The 15326-nt window shown below is 41.1% G+C and overlaps 1 protein-coding gene across 3 annotated transcripts in view; it reads right to left on the bottom strand.

Moving 5' to 3' along the window:
- Positions 1-562: 562 nt before the first annotated feature.
- Positions 563-15326, bottom strand: part of SLC16A7 (solute carrier family 16 member 7) — a 579533-nt gene continuing 564769 nt past the window's right edge. For 2 of the 3 annotated variants that reach the window (XM_078675558.1, XM_078675548.1), the window contains exon 6: positions 563-1577. In XM_078675558.1, coding sequence (XP_078531684.1) covers positions 1306-1577 — 272 coding nt within the window. In that variant the 3' untranslated portion in view covers positions 563-1305. The remainder of the gene's footprint in view (positions 1578-15326) is intronic. The other variant, XM_078675564.1, reaches the window with a different exon arrangement.

Genomic DNA, 15326 nt, shown 5'->3' with positions numbered 1-15326 from the left:
ACAGTCAGTGTGGGAGCTAAACCAAAACCAAGGTTTCATGGGAGAGGAGCAGTTAAAGTGTCATTGCTCTGCTACCAACTTGCATGCCATTAATCTTAAAGCTATACTTGGAATGTGGCACACTGTAAGGAATTGACTAATGCTTGTATTATTTTAGACATTCCAAAAGCATCTCAGTTGAAGTACTTTACTTAACTCAGTCAGCTGTTTCTACCTTTCTAAGCTGTGTCTACCTACATGCCATAATTCGATTTACAGGTTGAAATACAGGTTTAGTCACGTGATCAGATGTAAGGTGTGTGATTGGGACATTGTGTACTGGAATGAAAAACCACCCCAATATTTCAAAAGTCAAACATAATTGAGAGCGTAATTAATGCAAAACAAATTAAATGTTCTATTATATTGGTACAGACTACTTATTTAAAAGATGCATGCTACCAAATTGAGAAATAAATATATTTGGCAGTCACACAGCAAGGGTCAGTGAAAAAAAAACTTCCAGACTGTATTACTGCTCGTGAATCCCCAAATATTCAAGAATGTTTGCAAGTGCAAAATGTTTCATGATTTTACTTTTATTGTTTTGATTGTACTATAACCAAACTGAAGTTTTGTTTAAGATCCCATCTGTGAAAAAGCACATGCACCTCAAAGCAACTTATTAAATATCATTGTTTTAAACAGTGAAAGTTAATGCAGGCTCAGGTGAGATTCTGAAAATGTATAAGAACTCCGAAACTGTTCAGCAGGTTGAATGCAGACTTTGCCAATTGAGGGTTGCTGTCTATGATTCCTGTTCCCATCTTCAATTACTTTATTATAACAAAATCATTAACTCGACAACCATTTCAACTAAGATAAAGAGGGTTATGCCAATCTTTACACTGCACATTTTACCAGTGGCCATTGTTTTTTTTTTAATTAAACAAATGCTTCATGAATCAGACGTCGAGAAAGAAATTTTTACCTATTAAAAGTGACCTCTAGATCTGCTTCGGATGCATGCAGGAAGCATATGTTAAATTGTTTGTGCCAACATATTGAAATACTGAACACTCTTCAAATGCAAAAAGATCTTATTTCTGCTTTTTCAATACAAGTGGTAATTGAGGATGTATTCTTGTTTAAACTCAGAAAAAATGCCAATTACCTCCACATCCACCGTCACCTTAAAATAAAAGCATGATGCGTTGTATTTCATTTGCATCTCGGCTATTTCTTAATGTCCTTTACCCGAACAACACATTTTGTCTATAAAATACTTCCAGCAAGAATCGCGAAATGCTGGCAATCTGTATTGCCTTAAATACTGGTTTCTTTTGATGTGGGGTCATCAACATCTTTGGCAGGCTTTGTGGACAGCTCTTCACTTTTGTTATTGGTCAGAGGTTCCGTTTCTTTAATATCTGCCTTAGCGTCTTGATTCTTCTTTTCACCTTCACTTTTCCTCTCCTTCTCCAACATTCTGTAGTTGATAGCATTCCCAATGAAGAGCCATATACTGGCAATAATTACAATGACTCCACATGTAAAGTACATGTATTTATAGTCACCTGTTATGTCCACCATCCAACCTGAAAAGCAAGGAATACACTTTTTAGAATCATTAAGTTATTTTTACATTCTTAAATCTCAAATACATTCTAAATACTTAAATTAATAATGCATGGCCATTGGAAAACAAAATGAGGCTTGGGGTTACAGTTCTAGTTTTCAGACTTCAATGGTCAGTAAATTAACGATTATTCAATTACAAATTGCACACAAAAGTTGACGGGAAGAATGCTTGCAAAAATTCTAAATGCTGGCAAACACTTGGGGGAGCTTTTCAACCCGTCACGTTTTGCCCACTATACCACTATAGACATATACCAGCCTTATGCAAATCAGTAGGGATCCTGCTCCCTATGGGACTAGTCCACCTGCAACTGCCAGTCAAGGCCCATCTAGACCTAACTGCAAGCAACCCAAGACTGGTTTCGGCCAACTTAGGCCTCGTTGGTGAGGTATACAGCCTGGAGCCTATGGCATAGTAAGCAAGGAACCCACGTCTGGGCATACCCTTGGTCATGGTTAAGTCAACTTTTGTGTGTTTTATTCAATTACATATGAAATGTAATGCCCTAGCCTTATTCCCACCATCTGGCATCCCTGTGCCTGATGCGATCGTCACCTCAAAAATTAATTTTTCATTAAAAGTTGGTAAATTTCAGTTTTTGATGTTTATTTTTATCTTTGAATTTGGTACCCCAGATAAGACGGCATCCTAATCACCTCAACCACCTAGTTCGTCTACATGAGCCCACCTTTGATAATGAGAACTGAAATAGTGTTTTTTTTCCAAGTAGCTCTTTATTGAAATTTAGATATTAATGCAAGTGACACCATTAATGCAACATTATTTTCGATAAATAGTATTGTACAATATATCCACAATGTGGTTCAAGACTCTGTGCTGTTGTCTAGACAAAATGTGATTTCCTACAGACCCCATCAAGAATCACTGGTGTACAATACACAACTGCATTACCTAGCCCACATAAGGAGATCATCAAGGAATGTACTTCTCCCCCACCCGGGTCCATAAGGGAGTCTGGTGGAAGGGAAACAAAATTAAAAGTTTGAGAGGGGCTTTGTGTGTGTCAGAGGGAGCAGTAATGTGGTGACATAACCAACCTTGCAAAACAGATCTAATTCTGTCTGTGTGTATAGGGTGCCCAGTGGGGTAATACAGGATTGTGTCAGATTGGAGTAGAGGTGGGAAGTGTGATAATATGGAATGGCAGAAGGAAGAAAGTTCTGGGAGGAAATGTAAGGGGTTTTCAATTGGTAACAGGCCAGTTACACCTAGGACTAGAAACTGTTTGGATTAGAGTCTCCAATAAATTCAGTATAACTACTCTTTATGTGAACCTAGGTTCTTACAATGGCAACAAAGGGAAGAACCTTACAGTGAGTTTGCCTGAGGCTGTTTTGCAGTTGCGTTGGCTCCAAAGATTGTAAAAAACCAGCAGAGAGCGGCGTGTGAGCCCCAATAAATTCAGTATAACTTCTCTTTATGTGAGCCTAGCTTCATACAGGGAGGAGGGCGAAGGGGACAAGAGGAGTCAGAACAGCAATTCCCTCCCTATCGTATCCAGGTGGGACTTCTCCAGGTGGGATGAAGGGCCAGATGTATGACTATTCACTTTTGCGAGCCGCAATTCGACTTGCAAAAGTATATGTACAAAAGTGTCTCAGACACTGTTTGCGATTCCCAATGGGATCGCAAATTGCGTGCCTCATTAATATTCATGAGGCAAGCGCAATTTGCGACCCCATTGGGAAAGACTAGCACTCCCAGGGATGGTGTCCTGCTGGGGTCAACAGACTACCAGGTCTGTGACGATGGATTTAGGCTGTGTACTGGGGAGAATGTATGACATTGTTCTGCATTCTGTCTGTCAACTGTTGTTTTTACATTTGTCACCCGAGTGGGACGGGTATGCTCAGACGTGAGTCCCTTGCTCTCCATGCCACTGGAATCAAGCTATCCTGCCTGATGAGGGCTGAAAGCCTGAAACAGGTCCTAGGATGCTTGTTTCCAGTCCAGAGAGGATCTGGCTTGGCAGTTCGGGTTCAACTAGTCCCATGAGGCACAGGGTCAAGACTGATTTGCATATGGCTGGGTTCAAACTGCAATGGCATGGTGAGCAAAAAAACTGTGGATTTAGGCCCCGATCTCTGTACTGGGGTGAATGTATGACATTGTTCCGCATTCTGTCCATCAACTGTTGTTTTTGCTTTTTTAAATAAAGCAGATGTTTTTTTATTCATCCTGTTTTCCGTACAGGAAAACAAGATGCACTTAAAAAAGAAAAAGGAAACTTTTCAGTTTCATTTTTTAAGGGCAGGTAGTGGTCCCTGGGACCACAGCCTGCTCTTAAAAAAATAATTTACACACACTCAGAAAGGGGAAGGGGTCCCCTGGGGACCCCTTCCAGTTTGCGACTGGTTCACCACCTACTTCAAGTAGGTAGTAAACTGAGAGCAAATGCAACTGACCACAAATGCATTGCAAAACTATAGTACATGGCATTGTGACTCACTATTAGAAAGGGATGCCCCTTCCTAATAACGAGTATCACAAACGCTATTTTGCAAGTCAGTGACTCCCAAAATAGTGTTTGTACATCCCTGGACCCTTTTTTGCGGTCACAAACTGGGCAATCTCCCATTTGGGACCGCAAAAAAGGGTCGTACATCAAGCAGGCAAAAATCCACTCTAGGTGTCATCAGAATGGTGGTAATAGGGGGCTCAAGTGTACCAAGTCAAACACTTCCCATAGGCCCAACAGATGGACGTGAGCACCTGTCCAGATCTCAGCGAGGTCTCCTGTCTGCCGTGGCCTGTACTTTATCAATGTAAGCATTCCTAGCATTCTAAGCATCACCATACGGTGTCACACGCAGTACTTATTAACTCACTGAGATCGCACTGCATCTGTGGGCCTACTTTAAACTGGATCACTGCATTTCTTACAAAACATACTTTCCAAGTGTTCTCACATTCAACCTGCTCTGAGATCCATTCCTTTGCTCATGGGGTGCCGCAAGGGTCCATTCTCAGCCCACTACTATTCAATCTATATGTGAGACCATTGGCTGAGGTAGCTGCAAAATATGGAATATCCCTTTACTCTTATGCGGACGATTCTAAAATCATCTTCTCCCTCTCCTCACAGAAAACTGACAATCCATCTAGCTTCAAAATTGGTCTAAACCAAATAGCATGTTGGATGCAGGAACATTTTCTAAAACGAAACGGGGACAAAACAGAGATTCTAGTATTAGGGAACAAAAAAATTTTTTGGAATCCCACACACTGGCCGAGTGAAATGGGCAGCTTTCCGCAACCTTCTCCTCAAGTGAAAAACCTGGGCATCATCAGAGGTGACTCTCTCAGCATGCATTTTCAATCAATTAAAGTAACGGCAACCTGTTTCACCATCCTCAGATGGCTAAGGAAAATCTGCTGAAAGCTACCGGAATTTACCAGGAAAACCGTAGTCAATGCCTTAATAACATCAAGACTTGACAACGGAAACGTTCTTTACCTGGGAGCTAACAAAACTGTAGTTCACTGATTACAAATGGTTCAAAATGCCGCTGTCACACTTCTATGTGGAGCCCCAAAGTTCTCCCCCGTCTCGAACTACAGACGCAAACGAAATTGGCTCAAAATAGAAAACAGAATTAAATTCAAGGCCTTGAGTCTTATGCACAAAATTAAATCAGGCTGTGCCCCTCGCTATCTTCAATCCTTAGTCAGCCCCTATTTCCCCCCCAACTGGAACTTGCGCTCCGCTACTCAAGGAAGGTTTGTTGTTCCCAAATTCAAACTTGCCCGGATGGGCGGTAGGTCTTTTGCATACCTTGGTCCCTCCACTTGGAATTCTTTACCCACAACCCTCCGAAATGAAACTAATTACATACAGTTTTGCAAATCTTTGAAAACTTGGTTATTTGACAAATAACAACTCTATTACTTCATGGCTCCCATCCCTGACCCGTCCTATGCGCCGGGAAACCCTTTTTTGGGTATCTGTTGCGCACTATAAATTTCAAAACTAAATAATTAACTGACATCTTGGCAGTTGGCAACTTCAAAAGGTCTTTCAGCCAGATTGCCAGTGGTGGTGCGATAGTGGACTTCCAGGCCATGGCTAATCTGCGCTTCAGGAGTGCGAATTGCAGGTCAAGAAACTTGAATCTATATTTATTCTTTAGTGTCCATGTGGAGTGCACGACAGTGGACAGTCCATAATGTCTGTTAAGGCCTGAGCAGCAACGCCCCAGTACCGAGCAGTCTTTGAGCAGTCCCACACCATGTGGAAAAAAATAAGCTTCGGGATAAGGGTATCAAGGGATCTCCAATGGGACAATCGAAAAGATGCGCTGTTCAGTGCATTGGGGTCAAATATGTTAAATTGGAGTTCCAGCAATATACAGTAAAACAGAGTGATTGCACTCCTACCAGTTCCTAACAGCACCTGAAGCAACAAGGTGATGGCCAGTTCAGTACCATCTGACCCCCACACTGTTCCAAAAGCCGCCACCAGGGCGTTTTAAATAAAAAACATAACCTTAATGAATGTTGAGACTGTCTCGTAATCTTTGGAAGAGCAGCAGGAGTTGATGTGTTTACAGATCTCTCAAAGTGAAAATGGCCACCTCTGTACATGTGCTAGTGTTGTGGTGAACTACAATCTCAGTGAAACATCGGGAGCACCCACACAGCAGGGTAACAATGGCGTGTGAGTCACATATTTATCACAGAAAGGTTTAGTCTCCTTAGTGTGATGCCCCTCCCATGGGTCCCCACATCGCTGGCTCATGAGCCAGTGCAAAATGTCCCTTTCCCCTATATCCCTTGGGACATGAGTCTGTTCCGGATCGGGACCTGCTGCAGGCCATTGCAAGGGCCACTACAGTTAGGTGAGCACACAATAGAGGTCATAATGAGGGCCACCCATCCCCCTCTCCAAATCAGCAAATCATTTATGTAAAGCCACACGTTTCCTCCCTGAGCCCCATATCAAGAAAGAAAGAAAGGTATTTATTTCCCTAAAGGAACACTGGGCAGAGAGACTGGTAGTGCCGAGAAATGATTTTACAGCAGTGGCAGTACCCGCATCTTGGCAATACCCTTGTCCATTGGTGAAATTGGCAAATTGGTCCAAAAAGTCAGCGAGAGTGCACCCCTGCCAGGGCCATACCCAGGATAACATCCATCAAATCCCGTTCTGCATGGTAAATATTTACTCTGAGTTAATGGAAGGTATTGTATTGTCAGATGAGAACAGACCACTGGGGACCCTCCCGCTCCACTTCCGTATGTTATGTTATGTTATGTGAAACTGTATTTCTTAAGCGCATGTTCACCAGATGGTTTCTTGGCGCTGTGAGCAGGATCGGACGCCGTGCTGAACAGAGAATGAGTATCAGTCCTATGCGTGCGAGAAAAGCCAGGTTTTAAATGATTTCCTGAATTGGGTATACGAGTCCGTCATGCGTAGATTAGGGGGAAGAGTGTTCCAAAATTGAGGGGCCAGGATCGTATAACTGAGGCCACCGTGTTTCTTCCGTTTAAAGGCATGGGACACCAAAAGGTTCTTATTAGAGGAGCGTAGATCGCGAGATGGAAGGTACTGCTGGATGTTAAGGGCAATGAAGGCGGGGCCGCGTCCTAACAGGGCTTTATGGATGGTACAGCCCAGCTTAAATAGGCATCGTTGGAGAATAGGAAGCCAGTGCAGACTATTCAGTAAGGGCTTCACATGGCAATGCTTAGGCTGACCAAGACTGAGCCTGGCCGCCTGATTCTGAGCAACTTGCAGGCGGAGTGCTTGATAAGCAGGGATGCCCACAACGAGGGAGTTGGCGTAATTGATACGCGAGATGACCAGTGCAAGGACTACCTTCCGTAGTCTTGTGTAGCAGGAAAAGACAGAACTTAGCCCAATTCAACCGGAGGCCAGATACCCCGCCAAAAGCTTCCAGCGTCTCGTAATCTTGAAGAAACTCCAAAGCATAATTTGTATAAAGAGATATCACCTCCCAAGAATCGCCAGTCCGCACACCCCATTGTAGTCCTAGCTGGGGGAATAGGCCAACCAGCAGCACCAGCGGCTTCAAGGCCAGCACGAATATAAGGGGAGGGAACACACTTGCCTGGTGCCTCTGCACACTTTCAAGGCAGTAGATACTCTAGCTACTGGTTATGTGCATAGCAGATCAATCCATTTCAGTATCTCCAGGCTTAGGCCCATATGTCGCAGCACCCTACACATCTAGGGCCAACCCAGGGAGTGAAAGGCCTTTTCATTTTCCAACAAAAGGGCAACCACTAGCGGCACACCCCTACAGATGCTCATTGATAAGAAGGAATAATGATGGAGATTGAGAAAGGCATTCCCCACACTCATAAACCCACTCTGGCAAGCGCGGTCTAAACCAGAGAGGTAAAGTATAAACTGTCCCCGAGCACAATCAAACAAATAGCAATTCTTAAGAAAAAAGAAAGTTCAGATTTTTTTCATTTCGTATATTCATTAAATCAGTTTCTTTTCTTTTCTTTTTTTCTTTTTTCTTCTTAAATGTCAAATTTCCATTAAATCTTCAAACAATGTGCGTAACGATCATCTTATACTCCTCGTATTTGCCACGGAGGAGAATATTTGGGGACGTAAGTGGGCGATTTCCTGTTGTTCCTTTGAGCAATCTACTGTGAAACCTACTCTCTTTAATTGGTCTTTTGCGCAAGATTAATCCAGCCACTTCCTTTTTTTGTGTAAACCAGAGAGGTGCTGCAAAAGTCAGTTTGTGATGATCTTACCTAGGACTTTGCTGTCTGTTTTAAGCAAAGATAGGCTCGCACTTCCAACGGGTCCATATAGAACTTTGGTAGCACAACAATCAATGCCTCTCACATGGATGGTGAAAGTAAGCCAGCAGATTTGGCAGATTGAAACACTTGCAGCAGTTTGGGGTTTGTTATATGCCATCTGGTCCAGCACGAAATGGGGCTCTGTGGGTGTCAGCAGTGCATTGACAGCCCATCATTGGACAGAGTCCAAGCGAGGGATTATCAGGCCATATAGATAGGTTGATAAGGTGGGCTCCCCACCCCACCATCTTCCTGGTACAGGGAACTATAATATAATAGTCAAAAAAGGCCCGTAAATGGCCGATTGCGATGTGAGCATTTATCCTGTTGGGGAACTAATGGCCGTCAACCGGGGCCTCTCACTTTCATAATGCAGCAGCCATGCCAGAACATGTCCTGCCTTGTTTGCCTGTGTGTGCTGCTTGGCAATGTATTCTGCATAATCAACCCTCCCCAGTCTGTTCACCAATGCCCGGTGATCTGCCCTGCGGGAAGTCAGACCCCCGAGCTTCCCCTCTCCAGCCCTCCACCAATTTCGACTGCTTGAATAGCGTCTCTCGCTTCTAGCAGTTTGGGCCTCAAGGATACTTTCACACATTGCTCTGTTTTGATGCAGAGGCCACACAACACTACTTTGAAGGCATCCCATTCCATTCCCTGAGCCGATGCAGAGTTGTCATTTAATTCAAAGTACTGGGTGAAATGGGTACCTACTGTCTCAAGAAACATTGCATCCTGTAATGCAGGAGCAGGCAGCCTCCAGGAGGGAATTGGGATCTGAAAGCTAACCCACACCAATGGCACAAGGAGAGGATTGTGGTCTGACAGGGTACAAACCAGGCATTCAGCCATCTGGGCTAAGGGGATCATCGCAGAATTACCAATAAGGAAATAAATTAAAATGTGGCGCATGTTGACATGAGTGAAGTAAGAGTATTCCCTTGCCACAGGGTTTAAGGAACTCCAACTATCATGGAGCATGGTGTGTGTCAGCCAATCTGTAAAGGAGTGTACCGTACAGATTGCCTGCGTACCTGGGAGCGGAGGGGTAAACACAATCTGGTGGGGTACCATTGGCATCATCATACTAACCCCCCGTTTATAAACCAAGTAAGCTGTTCCCACTATTTGACAGCTCCAGCGGCACTGCAAATGTAGTAACTCCACCTGGAGGTATGCCATGTGAATGTGACTAAGTGTCAGGGATGAATACATCTGATGATGTCTAATAGTTGTCCCCATACCAAGCACATTTCAGGATAAGGAGTCATATTTAGTGGGAGGAACAGCATTTCCTGATGCTATTACAGGATACCACAGTTCCCTTATCCCATTGCTCGCCCCCCACATGCCAAAACATATGGCAAACAAACAAAAATCCAATTAGAATGAGCAATCAATGTTTCAGGGGCAAATGGTATGCCTTCCTTCTCCTTAGAAATGTCAAACGTAGCTGTACTTTTATCAATATAGACCCCTTCCTAACTAGGTAAAATGCTGACCTTTAGCTAAAGTAGTCTCATATTACATGGCTCTGTAATGTCTGTGAAGAACAATGGACGATGAGCAGATTGGGGGAAAATAGAGTCTTATTGTGACACTTATAAATGCCTTCCTTCCCCTATTAGTACAATTAGTGAGCCACCTCTGAGGTGAACCACAAACTGTAGACCCAAGATAGATCTGCAAACCCACATTAAAAGGATACTTTTATGTACAGGACCTAACACGCTGGACCTAAGCCACAAACGTTATGAAATGCAAATTGTTCCCACAAATTTGCAGCCACAGTTTTTAGTATTGAGTGCTCATTTATTGTTGGATTCCTCCATATTACAGAAGCAGGAAACTATTGATGGCTCTAATATCCATTAGATCCCATGAAAGGCATGGTAATAGAGGCTGGTGGTACCAACAGGATCCTGCCCTGCACCATGTCATTCAAGGTAACATGCAAATGAATGGGCCTAAGGGGCCCATCCATTTTGTCACAATTAATTACATTTCTACTCCTAAGTTAAGGGTAGTAAAGCAACTCCGCTCTTCAGCGCTAACACTTTTTTGTGAGTGCTTGAGGAGGGTGTCGGTACTCTAGGCAAGGGCCATTTAGTCCATATGTCTGCACTGTGCGTTCCCTTGTGGCAACGGTACAGTATTTCACGACTACGGTAGAGGGCAAGAGGCATACCAACTGACTATATCAGGGTATCCCTGTGTAAAACCGGGTTGTTCTGAAATCAACCATGCATGCCTTCATGACTTCAGTTCAGATTCTGCGCAGGAGCAGAAGTGAATATGCAAGGCAATTTTTTGACACACCAATTCTTTTTAAGAATGAACACATGCACAAAATGCACATTTAAATAGAACCATTTTTCTCATCAATGCTAATCTAAAGATGGTTGGAGACTAATCCAAATCTCCGTACAGGATATGTGACCTCTTTATAGCAAAGGCTGTTGTGGTGTTGGTGGAAGTAGCAAAGCTAAAACATGTCAGGCCTCAGAGTACCTATTGTGATATTATATATATATATATATATATATATATATATATATATATATATATATATATATATATATATATATATAGATACCTATAAATAATTTGTGCAATCGACTTGCTGTTTTTCTGCTCAGCATCATGATGTCAACGGCGTTCCTTCGGAAAAGGTTGATGGAGACCGAAACATGTCAGGACTTTGCGGATGCTGTGCCGTTATTAAAACAAATGAGACAACATTGTGGTGTGCGGCTAATTCTCTTTGGAAGGGAGAAGCTTGGCACATATTCAACGGCTTGGTTCTGCCGTAATGCGACGCACCACCAGCAAGAGCGCCGTGTTTGCCCAACAATGAACCATGTTGGAAGCTCGTGAAAGCGATAAGGGTAACAGGCAGCCGCCAAAGACCAACTTCGGCATGGTTCTCAGCAGTCATTGAAAATACACTGTGCAGACACAGCGTTATAAACTGCAACAGCCATGAGAAACAATTTTAGGACATCACCCACTGGAGGAATTAAAAGCAAGGGGCAGCCAAAACTGCAAGTACCAGCATGCAACATGTCAAACCCACCGAGGGTGTCCACTAGAGGGCCAAGACCTATAAATAATTTGTGCAATTGACTTGCCGGTTTCCTTCTCAGCATCATGATGTAAATGGCGTTCCTTCGAAAAAGGTCGATGGAGACCGAAACATGTCAGGACTTTGCCGATACTGTGCCGTTATTAAAACAAATGAGACAACGTTGTGCTGAGCGGCTAATTTTCTTTGGAAGGGAGAAGCTTGGGACATATTCAACGGCTTGGTTCTGCCGTAATGAGACGCACCACCAGCAAGAGCGCCGTGTTTGCCCGACAATGAACCATGTTGAAAGCTCGTGAAAGCGATAAGGGCAACAGGCAGCCACAGGAGACCTAATTCTCTTTGGAAGGGAGAAGCTTGGGATATATATATATATATATATATATATATATATATATATATATATATATATATATATATATATATATATATATATATGTATATATTTCAAACATCCGTTACGACAAATGCGTTACAACACAAACCATTAGCCCGCATTTTGTACTCCACAAAATCTTTTACAACGCAGGGCTTTACAGCGCAAACCATTGCAACGCATTCCCTAAAGCAATGCCCAGGTGGACTTAGAATAGTAAATTGTGTTGTAATGGTTTGCGTTGTAAAGCCCTGCGTTGCAAAAGATTTTGTGGAGTAAAAAATACGGGGTAATGGTAAGCATTGTAAATGCTTGCAGAGTAAAGTGTCCTATTCTCTCTCTCTCTCTCTATATATATATATATATATATATATATATATATATATATATGTTCGATACCTCCTTTCTTCCTAATTCACAGAAGAAATAACGGAACGGACTCCACTTTTTTTTGGTGCAGCGTTATTTATTTGTGCTTCTTTTCGGCCGCCATGACGCGTTTCGGGCTTCACTGAGCCCTTGATCACATGACCTGCCAGTAAGTTTCTGAAATCATTTAAAGTGCTAGAGTGCTACTTTTTAAACAACATAAACAAAATACTATCGTTTTTTCATGTATTTCATTACTTACAGATTTTGATTGTAATCCATTATTTTGACATGATAACACAATTCATATTCATTGCATATTTACATTTTTAAATCTTTTTTTTTAAAGAGGATTATTTCTTGTTGTGACTTTTAAACATTTATGTTTGTATAATTGGTATCATATCTGTAAAATACATGTTTTCAACACTTTCAATACATTATTTGATCAAAATATATTTCTTCACATATTGGTTACAGGTACGTATGCTTTTTAAATTAACTTTATAAATACATAATAAAAGCATACGAATAAATATGAATATAAATAATCTAAAAAGGATAAATTCTTTTCATTAGCAATCATTTAAAACATCCTGTTTTCCTATGGGTGTATATCCTTTGATAAAGCAGTTGACTATACCTTAAAGTGTTGCCCATAATGGCAATACTATCCTGTCACAACCTAAAAATAGTGGCAAATACATTTTGAAATTGTAATAAATTATGTTGTGCAAAAAGTGCAATGTGCAAATATGTCATTGCAATATTTTTTGGTTCGATGTGCAAATAATACTCCTTATGCTAGCCAGCATATTCAAGTATTCTATAATAGTGCATTAAAAATCTGTATTTTTATGTCATGAGCCCATGAACATAAAATTCAGAGAAACTATCAGGAAGAGAAGAGGAATATATAGTAAATAAATATATACAAATACTAAAAAGTCAGCATAAATATATATCTATTAGGTTAGTAACTACATATAAACCTAAGAAAACACATTTCATTATTCAATCCGGGATATGGGTTTTGTACTATTAGACTTATAACCATGTATAAAGGTCTTCGGATATATTAAGACCATGTGGGATTTTACTAGCTATTTCTAAAATTAGCTTTGTTTCAAGTCTCCTGAGGGCTGCATCTCTATTTCCACCCCTCCTTAGAGTCGGGACATTATCAATTACATACTATTTTAGATCTGTTGTTTTTCTACTATGAATTTCATTGAAATGCCGGGCCACCGGGTATGCACTATCATTATTTGTGATGGCCCTTAGATGCTGAAGAATCCTTTTATGTACTGGAAGACGGGTACTCCCTACATATTTTAATCCACAAGTACATTCCAGTACATATACTGCATATTCCGACTTGCAATTTAACTGTTTATTTATCGTCGTGGGGTTGTCTTTAAAACCCTGTATTGTATGTTGCACGATTTTCTGCATGTTTACAGGCCTTGCAACTCGTGCATCGGACAAATGCCTTCCGTTTACTAAGCCAATTTTTATTCTTTACAAGTTCTGGACCGCTGGTTACTAAGTAATCCCTGGTACTGCACGATCTACGGAAAGTAATAATGGGAGATGCTGGCATTTTGTCCCCAGTTACGGGATCACTCTGGATCATATGCCAGTTTTTCTCGATGATCTTTTTAAGTTTTTCTTTTTGTTTGCTGAAAGTCATAATTAATCTGGGGCAATTATTGTTGCTTTCTGTTTTAGCTGTTTGTTTCATCTTATTTTTTGATTGTTTAAACAGAAGAGCTTCCAGTGTTTTAGAATGAGATGAGCAAAAAATAAAAAGAATAATGAATGCAAAGGGACAATTATACGCAAAGTAATGTATTGTGCTCTGGTACTGAAGCATATTTCTTTTTAGACACATATTACATGATCAGGCAAAGTGTGGACACTCACTTTACAAGAGAGTCAATGAATGCAGTGAGTTCACGCACTGTCACATGTAGTATGATGTGGTGAGGGGAAGCAAAATCTGAATAACAGCCAAACATAACAATTGATGAAGAGTAATGAGAAAAGTCAGTCCATAAGTCTAAGGTCATGTGATATATTTTTGTTGTCTCCAATGGGACTTTTTCAAGGTGTGTGACTACAAACTGTATTTCTTGTTTCTCTAACAACAATTCATGAAGTAGATGATATACGTGCCAGAGAACTAGTTTCTTTTAGGTGATCTCTCCTGTACCTTTTCAACTGTTCAATTCTTCCTAATAACAAAAATATTCATTGTACTCTGTTTATCATCAATATTTTCAAAGTCACAATGAAGTGGTGTTGCTAGTACGTCATGGGTGACAGCGGCATAGAAAGCCCTCCTAAGCAATCTAAATGCGGGCCCGCCTAGAGATCACCTACAAGAAACTTGCATTCTGGGACCTATATCATTATACTTCATGTATTACTATTAGAGGAACCTGAAATAAAGTTTGTAGTCACAAGCTTGGGAGCATGCAAACACAATAAAGACAATTAAATATATCATATGATCTCAAACTATGGACTGACTTTTCTGGGTGCTTGTCCTAAAACAGTGGTATTTGAACAAATTGTTGCAGTGGTTCAGTTTATCTTTTTGTGGTTTAGTGGTTTATTATTATTTAGAGGAATAGCATTATTGCCCTTACAGGTAGCAGGGATGTAAACTAGGATAGCACCAGTCTTGGAGCAAGTATTCTCTCTGTAGACTTTCTGCCCTGCTTATTTGAGTACTGTGCAACATATTTTAGTTACTGTCACAGCTCCCTATCTTTATTTAACAACTGATGATGAGGACAAACCCAAAACCTACAAAAAGAGCCATAAATAAAATAAAATACATATGTACAGACACACGTATATATATTTTATTTTGTAGCATATTGAGTAGAATTTTAGGTGTGGCCTTGCCTGCCACGTGTAGACAAAAGAGAGCTATACAGAAATAAATATGTATGTACACACACAGACACACAGACGCACACATATATATATATGTTTGTGTATATAAGCATATACATCTAGAGATGTGTGTATTTTCTTTAGGGCTCTGTTTTGTC

The sequence above is a fragment of the Lissotriton helveticus genome, chromosome 1_1 (genome assembly GCF_964261635.1).
Source record: "Lissotriton helveticus chromosome 1_1, aLisHel1.1, whole genome shotgun sequence".
Taxonomy (NCBI): Eukaryota; Metazoa; Chordata; class Amphibia; order Caudata; family Salamandridae; genus Lissotriton; species Lissotriton helveticus.
Note: the sequence above shows the minus strand (reverse complement) of the source record. Positions and strands in the feature narration are given on the sequence as shown.